Here is a 19,844-nt window from a genome sequence, read left to right as displayed (position 1 = left end):
GCCAGTGCTGTGAAAATACTCCATTTATTAAAGATTGGGCAGAGGGAGGCAGGTTTCCAGGTTCTGTGTGGGAAGCTGAGTCTCAGCTCCAGGGAGAAAAAGGGAGGACAGGCCAGCTGGCCACCTGGGAGGGGTCACAGGTCAGTGGCTGGTCCCCAGTCATAGCCATCTTCGTCAGAGGACTCCACATCTCGGGCTCGTGTAAACTTTTTCCTCAGAGCATCCCGCTCATATGTCCTGCGGATCAGAAAATAGAACAGAGGTTGTGGGTGGGGTGGACTTACCTACCATTATCTGAGTTGACTCTGGGCTAGGCACAGTGGGTGCAGTCAGAGATGAGCAAGACTGACAAACTCCTACACATCCTTCAAAGCCCACTCCAAATTCCCCTCCTTCAGGGAGCCCTCCCAATCCTCCCAGGAAGAGGATTCCTACTCCCATGGCCCTAACTACATGGGGCTTGGAGTGGCTCTGTCTGGCTCTGTCTCTCTCAGTAGGCTCCCAACACCACAAAGGCACAGCTTGGTTCTAGGCCTCTTCTCCACCCGACACCCTGAGTCCCAGGGTGAGGGTTGAGGCCCCCCAACGTGGAGTACAGGAGTCCTTACCGCATGCTGTCCTGCCGCCATTGACCCTGTGGGTGGTGGCCATCCACCTTGCAGAGGGAGAAAGGAGGTTAACACTTATCCCCCAAGTATGATAAGCTGGGATGAGTAACCACCCCATCCCACCTCCCCACCTTTGCCCCCGGCAGTGCTACCCACAGGCTTTCTCCTTGCCCCCACAGAAGTCTGGAGCTCATCCCCAATTTTAAATGAGAAAACAGCCTGGGACAGGGGAAGGCCTTGGCTGTGATCTCCCAGCCTGTGAGCAAAGGGGGAGTGGGGTTTCCCATCTGTGACTTTCCTCAGAGGGCTGTTGTCAGGAGTTCATAAATGAGTTCGTATATGTCAAGTGCTTAGAAGAGAGCCTACCCCATAATCAGGATGCCATGGACAGTTGAGCAGGTCGGGTACTGCACAACCCCACGGAGCACCATTCTACCAGAGACATCATAGATTCGTGCAGTTTTACATTTCTCTAGAGAGGGTCTGGAGGAATTTGTCAAATTCACAGAAAGGCACCTTGGAGGCTGTGGCAGCCGCACAGAGAATAAGTGCTAAGTCAATATTTGTTAAACACCCGACTCCCGTGGGCCGGGACTTGGACTAAGTGTATTCTGTTTAAACAACAAGCTTGTGGGAATTCCCTGGTGGTCCAGTGGTTAGGACTCTGAGCTTCCACCGCAGGGGGCCCAGGTTTGATCTCTGGTCAGGGAACTAAGATCCCACAAGCTGCGTGGCCAAACAACAACAACAACAAAATAGCGTTAACCTCCTTTCTCCCTCTGCAAGATGGATGGCCGCCACCCACAAGGCCAAGCTCATGACGTCAAGACTTTACCATCAGTCCCTGTATCTCAGATAAGGAAACTCATGCAGAGGTTGAATATTTGCTTTAAGTGACTCAGTGGTTCAAATACCCTAGATCCAGGTCCCAGCTACTGATCTGGTCGGGGGAGTATCTGTTCCTCGACATCCTGGCAGAACATAGACTCCCCGGGTGTCTCAGCCCCGTCCCGAGACCCTTGCTGGGGCCAGCCTGGTACTCTGCTCACCTGGGTCCCCTGGTGACCCGAGGATCTCCCGTGATCGTGCAGGATCCGAGGCTCATCCTCCAGCACGGGCTCCGAGGATCGGGCCAGGGCTGGCGCCAGGGGCCCCTCGTCCACGTCCATGTGGGGCCCACCCTCGCCATCCGTGTAGCCCTCGCCGTCCGTGTAGACGCCGCCCTCACCGTCTGTCTCATAGTCGCTGTTGAGCCGGCTGTCACAGCTCAGATCCGCGGAGCTGTCAGCCAGGCTGCGATGAGGGAGGTCCAGGTTGTCCTCTGAGGAGCTGTCCAGCTGCGGGTGCACATGGCCTGGCTGAGCCGAGCCCCGGCCCTCCCTGATCTTAGAGAAAACCCCAGACCTGGGACACCACCTTTCAAACTCCAGTCCTCAACCTCAAAGTGAGCCTTAACCCTTGACCCCAAGGTGAGTTCTGAACATTGACCTTGGTCCAGACTGAGCCGCCACATCTGAGCTGAGCCCCAACCCCGACTCCAGCGTCAGGAGAAGACCCCAATCCCATCTCACCCCAGGAACCAGGTCCAGACCCTAGCCTCAGGTCAAATCTGGGCCTTGGCCATGGCCCCTAACCCAGCCCTAACTGCGACTGATCCCAAACCCTCGCAGGTACCTGGTCCTCGGCCGTCCAGATGGGCCGCGTCTGCTGTTCACGGATGATAGCCTTGAGTTCTTGGTACCAGGAGTCGCTTGTGCCCTGCAGGGGGATGGTGGCTGCGGGCAGGGGGAGGGGCATCAGCATGGCTGGGAGACTCAGGCCAGGACCCACCGCCCACCCCAGACCCTCAGCTCCCGCCCCACCTGTGAAGAGGTGGTCACTGTGCTTCCTCAGCTTCTGGGCCTGAGCGTAGAGGCGGCGGGAGCTGCGGCGTGAGGTGGGGGCCAGCCATTGGCGCAGTGCCTTGAGGGCTGTCCGGCTCTCGGGGACACAGAAGACCACGATTGGGTAGTACTGCACGTAGTTAAGGCGCTCAATGGCTGAGGGTGTCACGTCCAGGAGTGCGTGTTTGTCCTGGGCCGGGCCAATGTTGGGGGCCGTCGGGGAGGGAGACAGAGAGACAGTGGAGGGAAAAACACCCAGAGACAGAGTATCAGAGACAGGTGAAGAATCAGAGAGACAGAGATGAAGAGTCTGAGGTCAGAGTGGACCTCAGCCTCTCACATCTGCAGGCCAGCATGTTGGGGTGGGGCTTGGTGATAGACCAGGCCACAGTGTCTTGAGCACCAGAGCCCCAGTTTGAGTCTCTGCCTCTTCCCAGGACCTGCTGCTGTGTCACTCTGGGCAGGCTCTGTCTCCCTCAAGTCCCCCACATCACAAAGCCTCCAAGAGGGGGAAAACCACACTTGCAGGGTGTGGGGCCAGAACAGGTTGGAGTCCTGGGCCTTGGTTTCCCCATCCGTGAAATGGGACCCACAGCAGAGCCTTGCTTACTTTCTCTGCAATCACCCGCACGGTGTCCAGCTTGATGATCTTGGAGGGGCTGTCGGTCCTTGACATGCTCTCTGTGGAGGGGAGAGGCGACTGGCAGCTTTGGGAGGGCAGTCCACTGGCCCTTCAAATTCATGTCTCCCTGCCCCTCCCCTGCTCAAGAACCCACCGTGGCTCCCCATGGCCCTTGAGAGAAATCCTAACGCCAGCAGCAGCAGCAGCAGCAGCTCCTGCTGGCCCCACTCCTGACACCACACTGGGTCCCCTCCTGACCACGACCCGCACCTCCTCCTCCTGAACAGGAGTGGCTGTTACTGGCAGATGGGGAAACTGAGCCAGGGACATACAGTCACCAGCTCAGAGTCACTGAGCCAACGACTGGCATGATGGGGAGACAGATGCAGAGTCTGTGCTCCACACACTCTTTCCCAGGCTCGGTCCCGACTCTGGACCTTTGCTTGGGCTGTGACCCGAAAAAAGCTACTCTCCCATCCCGTATCTGTCCTCTAGGACATGAGATGGAGTACTGGTTCCTCTAGAAAGCCCTCCTAGATAGCATGGCAGCTGAGGGAGAAGGCACGCTGGGGCCTAAAAGGAGGGGGACGCATACTTGCCTTTTTTCTCTTTGTTGTGGTAAAATGTGTGTAACGTAACACATACCACCTTAACCATTTTTAAGTGCACAGATCAGTAGCATTAAGTGCATTCACACTGTGGTGCAACCATCCCCACCATCATCTCCAGAACTTTCTCATCTTCCCAAACTGAAACTCTGTCCCCATGAAACACTGACTCCTCATCCCCCTCCCCCAGCCCCTGGCCCCCACCATCTACTTCCTGTCTCTGTGGATGTGACTCCTCCAGGGACCTCCTGTGAGTGGAATCAGACAGTGTTTGTCTTTTTGTATCTGACTTATTTCACTGAGCATGATGTCTTCAATGTTCATCCATGCTGTAGTGAGTGTCAGAACTTCCTTCCTTTTTTAAGGCTGAGTAATATTCCATGGTGTGCATGGAGCACGTTTTATTTATCCATCACCTGTCGATGGACACTTGGGTTGTGTCCATCTTTTGGCTGCTGTGAATCATGATGAATCTTCATGTACAAGTATCTGTTCAAGTTGCAGCTTTCAGCTCTTTTCACATGTCACAAAAAAATTGTTTTAACTTCTTTTTAACCATTTAAAATATATCAATACCATTCTTGGGCTTCCCTGGTGGTGCAATGGTTAAGAATCTGCCTGCCAATGCAGGAGACACGGGTTCGAGCCCTGGTCCAGGAAGATCCCACATGCCATGGAGCAACTAAGCCCGTGTGCCATAACTACTGAAGCCCGTGTGCCACAACTACGAAAGCCCGTGCGCCTAGAGCCCATGCTCCACAACAAGGGAAGCCACTGGACTGACAAGCCCACGCACCTCAACAAAGAGTAGCCCCCGCTCGCCGCAACTAGAGAAAAGCCCACGTGCAGCAACGAAGACCCAATGCAGCCAAAAATAAATAAATAAATAAAAGAGCCACACCTATTTCAAAAATAAAATAAAATTAAAAAATATATCAATGCCATTCTTTTTTTTTAAATTTATTTATTGTTGGCTGCCATTGGGTCTTCATTGTGGCACGCGGGCTTTCTCTAGTTGCGGTGAGCGGGGGCTACTCTCCGTTGTGGTGCATGTGCTTCTCACATTGTGGTGGCTTCTCTTGTTGTGGAGCACGGGCTCTAGGCGCACGGGCTCAGTACTTGTGGCTCGCGGGCACTGGAGCTCAGGCTCAGTAGTTGTGGCGCATGGGCTTAGTTGCTCTGCGGCATGTGGGACTTCCCAGACCAGGGCTCAAAACCATGTTCCCTGCATTGGCAGGAGGATTCTTAACCACTGCACCACCAGGGAAGTCTCTGAAAACCATTCTTAATTAGCAGGCTGAATAAAAACAGCCATATTTGGCCCAGGAGCTGTAATTTGTTGATTCTCTACTCTAGCTTAATTGTTCCTAGGTTGTTCATTTTTGGTCTCCTCGGGAGACCCTGTGTATTCATTCGATGCTGTGTCTATAGCTCAATAGACAAATTTCTTGAACAAACAGACAACTGGCAATTGTCCAACTGGCTCCATTGGCAATGGCTGCTTGGTGAACTGTGTTAAAGAAGGATTCTGAGGCTCTATCCAGGTAAAGGGTGGCAAGATTGTTTGAGGGTGTCTGGCCCAGGGGTTGGAGGGGGTGCTGGCGGCTGATCTGCCTCATGTTTGGCATGGTTGTTCTAACTCTTTCCCCCAAACAGCATCATTAGCAGCCCCCTTATCAAGCTGCCTCAACCTAGGAAAGGGTTATGAAATGATTCACCAATGAGGTTGCTATGGGACCTGGTTTCTCACCTGCAATTTCAAACTCATCAGGCATCTCAGCAGTCAACTTCTGCATAGCAATGTCAGCCACGGGTCCCAGGATCACCACCGGGCGCTTGAAACTGGCTGTGGGGCAGAGAATCAATGACAAGAATCAGGATCCCATGCGGGGCAAAGTCTGCTAGCTTCTTGTGCAACTGCCTCTCCACTTTCTCCATAGTAGATCTAGCCTGGCCCATAGCTGCCCAGCTAAAGACTACAACTCCCAGTCTCCCTTGAAGCTAAGGATGGCCATGTGACTACATCCTGGCCAATGGGATGCAAGCAGAATGATGTGTGAAATCTGGGTTGTATCCTTCAAGGGAAGGTGTGAGACCTCTTGGCCTTCTTATACTGAGACTGTTACTTAAAAAGGAAACTTCTTGTTTATACAGTTTGGGGTCTGTCAGAGCAGCTGAACCCAGCTAACTCAGTGATTGGCAACCACCATTACAACCCTCAGGCCACATCCAATCCACTGCCTGTTTTTGTAAATAAAGTTTTATTGGCACAAAGCCACATCCAGCATGTCCCCTCTCTCCTGCCTTCCTGCAGAGTTGAGTCATTTGGACAGAAACCATCTGGCCTGTAAAGCCTAAAATACTGTCTGGCCCTTTGCAGGAAGAGCTTGTTTGACCCCTGGCCTCACCAATACTCCCTTTTACTAGTGAGGAAGTGGGTGCAGAAGGCATCTTGGCCAGAGAAAAGTGAGTAAGCAGACCGCTCTTTACACCTGACCCTTTTCTCTTTTTCTCCTCTCCTTCCAGGCCTCTCTCTTGCTCTTAAAAACTCGATACGTTCAGATTTCTAAACTTTCATTGGCTGGGGGTAGAAATTAAGTAGCCTTTTTTTTTTTTTTTTTTTTTGCGGTACGCGGGCCTCTCACTGTTGCGGCCTCTCCCGTTGCGGAGCACAGGCTCCGCGGCCATGGCTCGCCATGGCTCACGGGCCCAGCCGCTCCGCGGCATGCGGAATCCTCCCAGACCGGGGCACGAACCCGTGTCCCCTGCATCGGCAGGCAGACTCTCAACCACTGCGCCACCAGGGAAACCCAAGTACATAGCCTTTTATGTTTGAGCCTTTTTCTTCTGGACGACGGAGCAGCAGCTGGAAAGCAGCTCAGCCCTTTCCCGTCCTGGGTCACCTGCTATTCCCACCCTCCCGCCGTTTTCTTTAAAAAGCCTCAGCACCTGGTTTTAATCCTTCTGCCCTGAGGCTGTGGGCAAGAGCTTAATCTCTTCCCTTCCTGAAATCTGAATGAGGTGTATTTTTATCCCTGGTTCTCAGGTAGGGAAAGGATCTATGTGCTGGTTTTGTGCGTGTGTATTTTCATCCTAAAGTAACCAAAAGGGGATATTTTGGGTGGAAGGACAGAAGTAAGGATTGTGGCTTCTGAACACTCTTACTTGAGGCCCCCCCCGGCCCCTCCCACCCTGGCCCACCTTCTCGCAGCACCACGCGTTCATATGGCGGGTAATGACCCTGTCTGGTCAGAGCTGACAGATCCTCACGGCTCCGATGGGTGGTCTTCTTGGCTCCCCGACGAAGACCCCGCAGCCGCCAGAACTCGGCCCGTGTGCTGGAGCCCACTGAGGCTCCAGGCCCGACCCCCACGGCCCGCTGGGCAGCCTCCAGACTGGCCAGCTGCTCCGCCCTGGAGAGAAGAGAGGAGATGAGTGAGCACTGGGATCCAGGATCACAGCCCCAAAGATGTCCAAGGCCTAATCCCGGGACCTGTGAATATGTCACCTCTCACGGCAAAGGGGACTTTGCAGGTGGGGTTAAGGCCCCTGAGGTGCGGATGACCCTGGATTCCCCGGGGGTCCTAGTGTCATCACAGGGTCCTTATAAGAGGGAGGCGAGAGGGTCAGAGGCAGAGAGAGACGGGAGATGCTGCGCTGCTGGCTGTGAGGATGCAGAAGGGGACGCAAGCCAGGGATGCGGCACCTCTAGAAGCTGGAAAAGGCAGGAATGGATGTTCCCCTGGAGCCTCCGGAAGGACCAGCCCTGCCCACACCTGGATTTAGCCCCATCAGACTCATTTCTGACCTCCAGAGCATGAGAGGATAAAAGTGTGTTGTTCAAAGCCCCTAGGTTTGTGGTAATTTGTTACAGCACCTGCAGGAAACTCATACAAGCACTGACTGGTCAGCCCTGAGCCTTCTGCATGGCTCCCCGGAGTGAATCACCAAGGATGCTAAGTAGTAATGCTGTGCCCTGTTCCAGTGGGCAGTCCGCACCTGCTCTGGTTGGGGATGATGCCCCGCTCTTTCTCCCGGAGGTCACGCCCCATGCGCACCGCCAGCCAGTGGCCTCCGCGGGCATGGCTCTGCCCAGGGCCGGGGTACAGCGTGTCCAGCACGTGGAAGACGTCTCCACGGGTGAAGCCCAGGCCAGACGGCGGGCTGGGCTCCATCTCAAAGTGCATGCGGATGTAGAAGGAGTCGCCCACACGGGACTGCACCATCTTCCGGAAGACTGTGGACAGGGAGGCTCCATGAGCTAGCAGGGCCACAGCCCAGACCCGACCCCTCCCCAGGGCCTGGCCGTGGATCCCAGCTGCACTCTCACATACACACACAGTCTCACACACTCACTGTCCTGCTTCCTCTGCGTCACCAGCTCCACCTCCTCGCCCGGGGGCAGCTCCAGCAGGAACTGCACAGCCTCCTCCCGGGTCAGGTTCTGGAAGGGAGTACCATTCACCTGCCGGGAAGTGGGTGCAGGGGTGGGACCAGGGCACAAGATCCCAGCTCTTCCTCCAGACAAAGCCCTCCACCCAACTCCTTCCAGAGCTGCTGTCAAGAGCCCCAGAGATTGGGGGACGGCTTTCCGAAAGGGGCACAGCCCTGTGGCAGCCTGGGCATCTCTCTCTCTCTCTCTCTTTCTCTCTCTCTCTCTCTCTCTCTCACACACACACGCACGCACGCACGCACGCACGCACGCACGCGCGCGCGCGCGAAGGTCTGGCCCAGGATACAGGTACAGGCATAACCGAGGCTCTGTAGGTTGTCAACATCAAGACATGGGAACGGTGGGTCACAGCTGTGACAGGCCCAGGACACCGGTGAGAATTTTGTGATACTTGAAAGGGTCAAGACACACATGCGGTCGTGACAGGGACACAATATACAGACCCGGACGGCAGGTCACAGACACTGATTATCATGGAGGTAAAGACACACCACGAAGGCGCGACCTGGATAGGGCCACGACCCGGACACGGCAGACTGGAGGTGGCACAGAAAGGGACTGTGGATGGACGCAGGGATCAAGGGTGAGGCCCAGGCAACATGGTCACGGTCAACTCAGTGACACAAACAAGGAGACTGACATCGATAACGAGGCAGTGACCTGGGAAAGGTCATGAGCTGAACATCGATGTCATGACATTGACAAGGATGTGACATGCACAAGGTCATGACCCAATCATCAAGGTCATGCCCCAGGCTGGGAAACCTTAAAATGTTTGAATGTCTCTGGGGGTCTTGCCAGTCCCCAGGGGGTCCCCGGGGGAGGACACACAAGCAGTAACAGACTCGGGTACCACCCAGCAGGCCCACCACCAGCCTCCCCCGCTTACCTGCAGAATCTCATCTCCCTCCTGGATGCCCTGCCCGTCTGCCGGGCTGCCCGCCTGCACCCCGGACACGAAGATGCCCACGTCATTGCCTCCGGCCAGCCGCAGCCCAATGTTTGCGCCCTTGAGGAAGCGGACCACCCGCGAGGCGGGGCTGTACCTGAGCAGTGAGGCAGTGACAGACGGCGTCAGGCCCGTGGATGGTAGAGCCCCACCCCCATGCTGGTGCGAGAAGGCAGGTGACGGGAACCAGGAGGCAGCCGGGGTGTGCGGGTCCTCAGCTGGGGGGCTCTGTCCTGGGGCACATACCCATGGTCTTCCACGCTCTGACCGCTAGGCACGCTGTGCATGTCACAGCTCCTTTGCCTCGGGGAGTCTGAAAGGGAACAGCCAGTTTTCCCCAAGCACACTGACTGGTCCAGCCGCCAAACCTTTGCTGGGGGGTGTCCCTGCCCCTTGGAATGCAGCCCCCAGCCCCCCACTTCTTCCCAGGGAACTGTCCCTGGCCTCTTAGGTCCGTGTCAGCCTTCCCCGCTCTGCTCGGTACAGCCTCATTGTCTGCGATCAGAAAAATCAGAGAAGGGGTGCTCAGAGTCACCACCCTCTGCTCACCTGGTTCTGACGCAGTCCTAGAATCCACTGAACTTTCCTGCGGAAGCTGGGGGCTCTCCCTGGTGGGGAACAGATTTGGGGTGAGGTGGGGGTGGGGGGATGTTGAGTAGCAATTTTTAGAAGAATTTTAATTTATCAGCACTCAGGTTCTAATTCTGGTCCTGCCCCTCTGCAGCTGTATGACCTCCGGCCCTCTGCTTCCCCTCTCTGAGCCCGTTTCCTCCTCCGAGCCCTGGGATGGCTGAGTCGAGTCAAGGCCTCAAAATGAGGTGAGCCTGTGACAAACAGTCATGTTTATTGTTTTAATATTAGTGAAAAGTTATAGAAGGTGCTCTTGACCCAATGTTTGTGTCCCCCCAAATTCATATGCTGAAGTCCTAACCCCCAGTAGGATGGTCTTAGGAGGCGGGCCTTTGGAGGTGACCAGGTTTAAATGAGGTCATGAGGGTGGGGCCCCCACGATGGGATTAGTGTCCTTATAAAAGACACCAGAGATCACTCTCTCCACCGTGGGAACACACAGCAGGAAGGCGGCCGTCCATGGGCCAGGAAGAAGCCTTCACCAGGAACCGGCCATGCCAGCACCCTGGCCATGGACTTCCGGCCTCCTGCCTATGGTATTTTGTTAACAGCCTGAGCAGACTAACACAGAGTTAAACCACAGGACGGAGAGAAAGTTCCCTGCAAAATCAACCCACTGTTAGCACAGAAGAGTTACTTTCCAGATCTTTCAGATGCTTTCAAAGAAACGGTGAGGAAATATATACTTCTGAAAGAAAATCAAGATCAGGCCATATGTTAGCATTTCCGATATACAGCCTGTGAACCCCCCGTGCTGAGTGACTGGGGGTGGGGAAAGACACTTGAGAATGATGTACCCACAGCCCAGGTCTCACAGGGCAGGTTCAAAGAGTACAGGGTCTGCATCGGAGAAACACATCAAGCTACTTGGAGCCATCTGTCCACAGATCCTTCTGTGTGCCCATGGAATCCCTGGGAAGATCACACAAGAGTCCCCCAAACCCTTTGAGATGCTGCCCTGTGTCATTCTGCAATCCGGTTCATTCACCATACACAATGCCAAGTGCATTTTCCCAAGGCCTTTTCAATATACTCTTGGAGACATCCTGTTTCATGGCTGTCTAATATTCCCAAGCAAGGATTATATTTTAACAATCATAATAAAGAGCATTCACTATGGGCCAAGCACACACACACCATCTCCTTGTGTCACTGCTAGTTAGTGCCCTAATTAGTGTGGAGTAAGATCTGGGGCCTTGGCGTGGGCCCTCCTCTGGCCTCTAAAATGGACCGCAATGACCCCCACCTCCTGGTCCTCCCGCCAACAGCCATGCGAGGGAGCTTAGAAGGGGATCATCCACTCCCAAAAGCCCACAGCCCTACACCATGTCTTGACTGTAACCTCATGAAACCATGAACCAGAACCACCCAGCTAAGCCATCCCCAATTCCTGACTCACAGCAACAGTGAGGTAATACATGTTTACCATTGTTTCAAGCAGCCAGGTTTGGGGGTCATTTGTTATACGGCTGTAGATAACAGACACAACCCCCTACTTCACAGGAGACTGCATGCTTAAATGAGGTGCCTGTTACCTAATCCCCAAGTGTTGTGCAGTCATGTTTTTTAAGGCACTTAATTGTGTACCCTCAAAATTCATCTGCTGTGGTCCTAACCCCCAGGATCTCAGATTGGGACCAGGATCATCATGATGTGATTAGTGAACTTGAGGTCATACTGGGGTGGGGGGGGTGGCTAATCCAGTCTGACTGGTGTCCTTATAAAAAGGGGACATCTGGACACAGAGACACATACACGGGGGAAGATGACATGAAGACACACAGCGGGGAGACGGCCACCTGGAAGCCAAGGAATTCCGGAGGCTACCAGAAGCTAGGAGAAAGGCCTGGAACAGATTTTCCCCTAAGAGCCTTGAGAGGCAGCGTGGCCCTGACAGCGTGACTTGGGTCTTTGGTCTCCAGGACTTTGAGACCATAAATTTCTGTGCTTCTAAGTTGACCAGTTTGTGGCACTTTGTTACTGCAGCCCCAGGAGGCTAACAAAATAACTGCCACTCTGTCCCTTTTATAAACATCATCATAATGAATAAGCATCCTCTAATCCCTGCACACAGCTGTGGCTATTTCGTCCCCAAGAGAACTCTCTAAAAGCCTTGCTCGGTGACAGGGCTTATGCATTTTGAAGTCTTCTAGGGCTTGTTGTAAAATTCTGTTGTCCCTTCTGCTTTAAGTCTGCCTATATCTGGTTCTCCCAGGACCAAGAACCCTGAGCCACAATAAGGAGGCAAGAAGGACTGTGTGTGAAAGGAGAGGCCTCTTCCAGGCAGGCTGCCATGACTGCACCCTCAAGGCTACCCCATGTTGGAAAAGATAGGCCCATGTTCCCATCCCACTTGGCCATTCTAGCCAATGAGGTTACATACATGGGGGAGCTGGTTCGGCTGGCGTCCGGACTCCGCTGCCCATGCTGGGGTGGCGGTGGTACATGGGATGGTGGCGCCTGAGACAGTTCTGACCCGAGGTCTGAGATGTCTGTGGGGGAAAGCGTGTCTCAGCCACGGGCACGCCTTCCAGGCTACCATTTCACAGAGGGGCACATCAGGCCCCTCTAAGCAAAGGGGCCCAGACCAGAGTCAGGCTCAGCTGAGGGCCTCCAGCCCTAACTTGCTGTGTGGACTTGGGCAAGTTTCTGTCCCTCTCTGAGCCTCTCAGGGCCAGGCTTCCCAACTCCTGCTTGGCCCTGCCTGGCACAGCCTGCCTCCCTGGCCCTCCATTTGAACCTCCCAGGGACGGCCTCTTGGCCCCTCACCCTCCAGAAGGGAGCTGTCGCTGTCACTGACGGCCGGAGGGATATTCACCAGGAACTGGCCTCGGTCCCTGAGCACCAGCAGAGTCAGTTTCCCTTCCGACTTCTCGATCAGTTGCCGTGTGTCACTCAGTGACAGATTCTCACTGGACACCCCGTTGATCTAAAAGGGATCAGGAAGGAGGAAGCAAGTTCATGAGAGGGGATACTAGAAACAGATACCTTGGTGAGGGGGACTAGAAACACACAACCCTCAGGGGTTACTAAAAACAGACATTCTCAACAGAAAATGATAGAATTGCATTCCTGCTGTGACAGGAGACTATGCCAATAACTGACCTCGAGAAGAATTCTAGAAACAGACAATTTTCTAAGAGGGGTGGGGGGGCGGCGCTAGGGAAAAATTAAAAATGGATTGACTCTCATTTCCCCAGAGGGGGAAATTTCTCAGGAGACACTGGGAACAGATATTAAAAACAACTCTAATTGGGGGAGAGGGAGTAAATACGTAGATACTAGAAACAGACAATCTCTGGGAGGTACTGGAAACAGACATCTAGAAGTGGATTAGAAACATACAATTCCTAGGAGGGGTTTAGTGTCATCTCCGCTCACCAGGAATCCATTGCTAACATTCTCTCTTGGGAATGTCTGTTTTCAGTAACCCTTCTAGCCCCCAGCCCCAGCTCCAAGCTCTGTTTCAAGTGTCAGCCCCAAACTACTAGAAACAGACAATTCTTCAGGGTCACTAGAAACAGATAACTCTGAGGAAACTCTAGAAACAATCAACCAGAAATGATTTGGATATCAAACACTAGGAATCCCTAGAAACACATTTTCAGGGGAGGAGTCTAGAAGGAAACCAAGCTCTTAAGGCAGAGCTGCTCCTCAAAGCCTGGTCTCTGGACCATTAGCATCCAGGCACCAAAGGCAGGCCCATGAATCAGTGCTGTAGCCAGCAGGGCATGTGATTCTGGGGATACTAGAAACAGACAACCCAAAGCGGGTGCTAGAAACCGACATTTGGCAATGGATTTGCAGCAGATGGGGGGAAGGGGGGAAAATCCTGCATAGCCATCTCCAACCTTTGTGAAACAGGCCACAGTGCAGGAGGCAAGTGGTTCAGAACCAGCTTTGCTGACTGTGTCATATGCCTTGGTAACACTGTTACCCTCTGGCCCGTCTCCCTGCCCCCTGACAGGAAGCCTGGACTCACCTGTAGGATGAGGTCTCCTTCCTGGAGGCTGCTGTTCCGGGCAGCCAGGCCTGATTCTGTGATGTGCTTGATGAAGATCTGACTGCCCAGTTTGACCCCAAAATCTGTGGGGGGAAGAGGAGGGAAACTGAGGCAGGGCCTGGGTTCTGGGCTGCCAGGGGCTCTCAGACCTCAGCCTTCTCACCTGCCCTCAACCATCCCACCTTCCAGGCTGCTGTCGTGCAGCGAGGGGGCAGGCTTCAGCCTGCTGCCGCATTCCAGCGGGCACTCTCCCCCCTGCAGGTGCCTGTCGGCGGGTGACAAAGCAGACCTGGTCCCCTGTAGTTGGGGGAGGTGGAACACACAAGCACCCGGTGATGCTGAGCGCTGGGAAGAGAGAAAGCTGGGCCACTTCCCTGGTGGCACAGTGGTTAAGAATCCACCTGCCAATGCAGGGAACACAGGTTCGAACCCTGGTCCGTGAAGATCCCACATGCCGCGGGGCAACTAAGCCCGTGTGCCACACTACTGAAGCCCACGTGCCTAGAGCCTTTGCTCTGCAACAAGAGAAGCCACCGCAATGAGAAGCCCGCGCACCGCACTGAAGAGTAGCCCCTGCTCGCCACAACTAGAGAAAGTCCGCGTGCAGCAACAAAGACCCAACGCAGCCAAAAATAAATAAATTTTCAAAATAAATAAATAAATAAATAAATAAATAAATAAATAGTATTAAAAGAAAAAAAGAGAAAGAGAGTAAGCCAGGTGGTGGAGAGAGTGGCCGCGGAGGGGCAGTTTGGGGACAGGTGGTTGGGGGATGGCCTCTCTCAGGGGGTGATGTCTGAGCTGGGTCTTGGATGAAGCAAGGGAGCAAACCCTGCAGGGGTCTTGGGAAGGTCATTTCAGGTGGTGGGAACAGCCCGTGCAAAGGCCCTGGGGCAGGGATTCTGATATCATTGCACAGCCGTCAGCAGCAGGCACCTGAGAAGGAGCAGAGCTCAGGTTGTCCCTCCCCAACACCCTGATGACATCACCAAAGCGACTTAGGGGTCACAACCCCAATACTCAGTGACATCACGATGAGCATTTCCAGGATTATTAAAATTACAACGTGGGGTAGATATCCCAGAGTCATTTGTCACATCATGACCAGAATTCCAAGGTCACAATACTGCCATTGACTCAAGACAGGAATGAGAGATCACGTCCCTACTAGTCTATACCTACTAATCCCTCGACAGTCTACTGATGTCATGATGTGTGAGTTTCCTGTTGCTGTACCAAACTGCCACAAACGTAATGGCTATAATACAACACAAATTTATCGAATAGTCTGAAATGGGCCTCATGGGGCTAAAATCCAGGTGTGGGCAGGGCTGATCCTTCCGGAGGCTCCAGGGCAGCATTGGTTCCGCCTTTTCCAGCTCCTAGAGGCGCCGCATCCCTGGCTCACGGCCCCTCCTGCATCCTCACAGCCAGCAGCGCAGCATCTCCCATCTCTCTCTGCCTCTGACCCTCCCGCCTCCCTCTTATAAGGACCCTGTGATGACACTAGGAGCCCCTGGGGAATCCAGGGTCATCCCCATCTCAGGGGCCTTAACTTAACCCTACCTGCAAAGTCCCCTCTGCCCTATGAGGTGACACGTCCACAGGTCCTGGGACCAGGATGTGGGTATCTTTGGAGGCCGTTATTCTGCTGACCACACACCATATGTGATCAGATTTTGGAGCAGCAGTGCTGCCTGTTTCCGGGGATGCCAAGCCCCACTGCCGACAACGTGGCCCCCATGCTCACCGTCGCTTTCTCTCCTCCGCACCAGCACGGACTTCAAGGGACGCATGTGCACGTCCTGCCGCGGCAGCCGCTTGAAGCCAGACACTAGGGCTAGCCCGTTGGCCTCGGAGCCGCCACCCGGGCTCCTGCGCCCATGGCTGCTGGCCTGGCTCCGGCGACCTGTCCTTGGCCGGCGGGAGCGCTCGCCCCAGGAGTGGCCAGAGCCACTGGACGTGTCACCCTCGTAGCCCTGGCCGTGGTCAGCCTCGTCCAGCTGCCGCGGCCCATCTTCCTCATCCGAGTCCTGGTGTCCCAGGCCAGAGGTGGTCTTGGTGGCGGGCAGCTGGACTTTCCGGGGACGCTTGACTGTCTGTTAGGGCAGGCAGAGATGGTCGGGGTGGCAGGGAGCAGCTCAAGTCTTTGCCCCATCCCATGGCGGACCCTGGGGAACCCTGGGGGACTCTGGTCCCTTTGGGCCTTAACATCCAAGCTGTGAATGGCAACAAGATTCCACTTGCTTGGGGAAGCTTATACTCACACTGCCCATGGGCAGCAGGACCAGGAGAAGTGGGGTTCAGCCAGGGGCAGAAGTGCCACCTGAGCCAGGGGCTGCCTCTCCCACTGAGCCCCCACTCACAATGTTGGCCACTTTTGTGCAGGTCTTGAGTATCTGAATGGCGAAGGTGGAGGTGACACTCTCCATGGAGACCCCGTTCACCATAACGATGTGGTCCCCTGTCCTGAAGGAGGAGGCCAGGTCTCAGGGAGGAGACATCACCCACGAGCCCCTCTCCCGTGGCAGGTACCCCCATGTGTACAAAGCCTGGTTTTGATTCACTGGTGTCCCCAGACTCATGAAGACATTTATCTTTCTGGGCCTCAGTTTCCTCATCTGTAAAATGGGGCTGATTGCAGAACCCACATAATAGTGAAATGAAATCATAGAACATAAGCTGCAATTACACCTGGTGTCCCTGTACCCCCTCACTTCTTTCTCTCGGGCCCCCTCTTCCTGCTTTTCTCCCCTTCTCTCCCTGTCCGTTTCATACTCTCTCTCTCTGAAGGTGGTCACTGATTCTGAGCTGAGCCATATCACCCGTCAGCCTCTTGGGTCCCAGAACCATTTTCCCAGCATAACTCCCAGGAGCCTCCTACCCCCAAGGGCTTAGGACACTGGGTCTCTCTCCCTCCAGCCAAAAAGAGCTTTCCAGGATATTTGCTCCGGGAGCATCCTGGGGCCACTATGGCCCCCAGAACTCATCAGAGGACCAGTGCCTTGAGGAGCGTGGGGGCTAGTCACTGTCTGTCCTTCTGCCAGCCCCAAGCCCTGTACTGACAGAGCTGGAAGGCACCAGGCGCTTTCCAGCCTCCTGGTTTTGGCCCACACAATTCCCTCCTCTTGATGTGTCCCCCCACCCCCACTCCCGCCGGAACCCAGCTGCCTTGACACTTACTGTAGCCGGCCCTCAGCTGGTCCTCCGGGCACCACATCGGACACAACCACTGATCCACCAGGCCTGTCTCGGCCACCAGATATTGCAATGCCGAAGCCTCGGCGGGGGTCCTGAGGGGGGATGAGAGACAGAACGTGATTTTGCTTCTCACTGGGACAAAGCCTGTCCTGCAGGAACCAACCCACCATTCCCGTCAGCACCCACACAGAGGGAGGGAGGCCCCACCTTGCTGATCGTGGCTGTGTGCTGTTCCCAAATGGTCAGCTCTTCCATGTCCAGCACCTGGTGGGAGGTGACAGGGAAGGTGGACATGAGGTCTATCAGAGCAATCAGGGCTCCCCATACCTGGGTGGGTGTGGAGCCTGGCTCTGACACTCCCATGGCCCAAGTCTGTGAGTTACTTGCTACCTCTCTTGAGATCTCAGTTTTCTCATCTGCAAAATGGACTTAAATCAGTGGTTCTCAAGCCAGAACCATTCTACCCCCTCTCCCAGAGGGCACTGGGTGGTATCTGGGGACATCTGTGGTTGTCATGACTGGGGGGTGCTCCTGGCATCGAGGGGGTGGGGGCCAGGGGTGCTGCTCAAACCCCTACATGCAGTGCACAGTCAGACCCCACCACAAACAATGATCCATCTCCAAATGTTAATAGTGCCATACTGTCGTGGGAGCAGAGGAAATGTTAGTCCTTGTCACTGTCCCTCTGGAAGGTCTGGCTCAGTCCCTGTGGTGGTGGTGGGGCCTGCAGACACAAGGGTCTCACTCTGCTCCAGACACTCAGGGCTCCTCGATGTTCCTCCCTCACACCAAGCCCGATCCTGCCCCAGGACCTTTGCACGAGCCATCTCCTATGCCTGGATCTCTCTTCCCCCAGATCTGCACCTGGCTGGCTCCCTCACCTCCTTCTCCCAACCACCCTTCTGGAACTGGAACGCTTGCCATCCCACAACAGACCAGCTTATCCTCCTTTCCCTGATTCCTCGTTCACAGAACTTGTGATCCCTTGACACTCTCTAGATTTTTTAAATCTGGTCACTGCCCTTCTCCCTCTAGAATATTGGCTTCAGAGGTCAGAGATTTTTATCTGCCTCATTCAAAGTTGAGCCTGAGTGCCTGGATCATAGGAGAAATTCTAACTATCTAAGGAATGAATGAAGGAATGAAGTACTTCCTTTGCGCTAAGCACTTCACAGGTAAGATCTCATTTAATCTGCTCACTAAGGGGCATTCTATTATCCCCCGTCACAGAAGAGGAAAGCCAGGCACAGAGAGGGGAAGTCACTTGCCAAGACAACAGAGCAGTTGGAGGGTGGGGCTGCAGGGCGTGGATTCTGTTATTTTCAAGCCCAGGGTATAGATGAGATCACAGGCTCTGGGAGTAGAGGTCACTCAGCCAGGAGATGCTGGCAGAAGCAAGGGATGTGAAGCCCTCCGGGAAGCCAGCCCCCACCCATCCCTTACCTTCTGCAGGGCTGTCCCACTACCCTGGGGGCCTTGTAGAAATGACGCTTCCTCCCCAGCCTGGTTGCGCAGCTCAGCACTGTAAGGGCGGGGGATTCCCTGTGAGCCCTCCGTTGGTGTGATGTGTTCTGGTGCCTTTTCTTAGAGGTTCCTGGGAGAGCAGCATTCCAGGCTGCCCCCCACCCCGAGGTAGGAAGGGGGCAGAGAAGAGGGAAACAAAGCCAAGAGCAGGGCCTTACGGACACTCCTGGGAGCCAGGTCTGCTCCCTCAACTGAGCCTCAAATCCTACAGTCTGCCCTTTGCTGGCTGTGGTGGTGCCTCTCCCAGCCTCATCTTCCCCATCTGTGAAATGGGTACCTCCCTCACCCCTGCCGCCCCATCTTTCAGCACTGAGGTGTGGGAAGCGGGCATGGAGTCATGCACGAATAGCAGAAGGAGCCTCTAGGAGAGGGGACAGTGTTGTTGTGAGAAGTAATAATAATGACCTTCTTCCTCTGCATAATATCACTAAGCAACACTATTCCGTGCGCTGCCAGAGAGCGCATTACACGTACCCATTCATTTACTCCTGAGTGACCTCAGAAAGTGGCACTTCTCCTATTCCTGCCTTCCTGCCTTCCAGGGGAAGAAAAGGAAGCCCATAGAGGTTCAGTGACTTGCTGGAGCTCACACAGCGCTCCGCAAACCTTGGCAGCCCATCCCATACCTTTAATCTTAACCACCAGGCTACAGTATCCTTCTGCTTTTTTTTTTTTTTCTTTCTGAACTTATTTTTCAGAACAGAATCTTTTCACTTGCTTTGATTTTATGCTTAGTGTCATTAAACAGCCTCCCAGGGCTTCCCTGGTGGCGCAGTGGTTGAGAATCTGCCTGCCGATGCAGGGGACACGGGTTCGAGCCCTGGTCTGGGAAGATCCCACATGCCGTGGAGCAACTGGGCCCGTGAGCCACAATTACTGAGCCTGTGCGTCCGGAGCCTGTGCTCCGCAACAAGAGAGGCCGCGACAGTGAGAGGCCCGCGCACCGCGATGAAGAGCGGCCCCCGCTTGCCACAATGAGAGAAAGCCCTCGCACGGAAACGAAGACCCACCACAGCCAAAAATAAATAAATAAATAAAGCAAACTGTCAACAAGTAAAAGTAAACACTATTATAAAAAAAAAAAAAAAAAAAACAGCCTCCCAGAATTTTGATTTCCTGGCCTTATTTTAAGAAACAGCCCACAGGGAGTCAGGGCCCCTAAGGGGGCAGGCACAGGTGGCTGGGGCTTGTCCCAGCTTGTGTAGGTTTGCCTCCAGGGATACTGAAGGACTCTCCGTGACCCATGGGGTCATGCCTAACGCCACATCCCACCTCAACTTAGTTCACCTCCAAACATTTCCCTGGCAGTCCCCTGTGCCTGGTTACCCTCCCAGGATGCACACAGCTGCCCCGGACACTCAGG

At 54.5% G+C, this 19,844-nt stretch overlaps 1 protein-coding gene across 4 annotated transcripts in view; it reads right to left on the bottom strand.

Moving 5' to 3' along the window:
* Positions 1-8: 8 nt before the first annotated feature.
* TJP3 (tight junction protein 3) overlaps positions 9-19,844 on the bottom strand; it is a 29,964-nt gene continuing 10,128 nt past the window's right edge. For 2 of the 4 annotated variants that reach the window (XM_081232273.1, XM_081232271.1), the window contains exons 2-21: positions 17,165-17,221; positions 16,940-17,049; positions 16,123-16,225; positions 15,507-15,855; positions 13,736-13,839; positions 12,523-12,682; positions 12,137-12,245; positions 9,673-9,731; positions 9,370-9,436; positions 9,064-9,220; positions 8,078-8,186; positions 7,721-7,958; positions 6,923-7,134; positions 5,472-5,567; positions 3,102-3,172; positions 2,471-2,681; positions 2,283-2,383; positions 1,658-1,945; positions 609-655; positions 9-237 (exon numbers count right to left, since the gene is read on the bottom strand). In XM_081232273.1, coding sequence (XP_081088399.1) covers positions 135-237; positions 609-655; positions 1,658-1,945; positions 2,283-2,383; positions 2,471-2,681; positions 3,102-3,172; positions 5,472-5,567; positions 6,923-7,134; positions 7,721-7,958; positions 8,078-8,186; positions 9,064-9,220; positions 9,370-9,436; positions 9,673-9,731; positions 12,137-12,245; positions 12,523-12,682; positions 13,736-13,839; positions 15,507-15,855; positions 16,123-16,225; positions 16,940-17,049; positions 17,165-17,212 — 2,742 coding nt within the window. In that variant the 5' untranslated portion in view covers positions 17,213-17,221 and the 3' untranslated portion in view covers positions 9-134. Of the gene's footprint in view, positions 238-608; positions 656-1,657; positions 1,946-2,282; positions 2,384-2,470; positions 2,682-3,101; positions 3,173-5,471; positions 5,568-6,922; positions 7,135-7,720; positions 7,959-8,077; positions 8,187-9,063; positions 9,221-9,369; positions 9,437-9,672; positions 9,732-12,136; positions 12,246-12,522; positions 12,683-13,735; positions 13,840-15,506; positions 15,856-16,122; positions 16,226-16,939; positions 17,050-17,164; positions 17,222-18,400; positions 18,480-19,844 lie in introns of all 4 variants that reach the window. The other 2 variants (XM_081232272.1, XM_081232274.1) reach the window with 2 other exon arrangements.

This window comes from Mesoplodon bidens, assembly GCF_964165515.1.
Source record: "Mesoplodon bidens genome assembly, chromosome: 4".
Taxonomy (NCBI): Eukaryota; Metazoa; Chordata; class Mammalia; order Artiodactyla; family Ziphiidae; genus Mesoplodon; species Mesoplodon bidens.
Note: the sequence above shows the minus strand (reverse complement) of the source record. Positions and strands in the feature narration are given on the sequence as shown.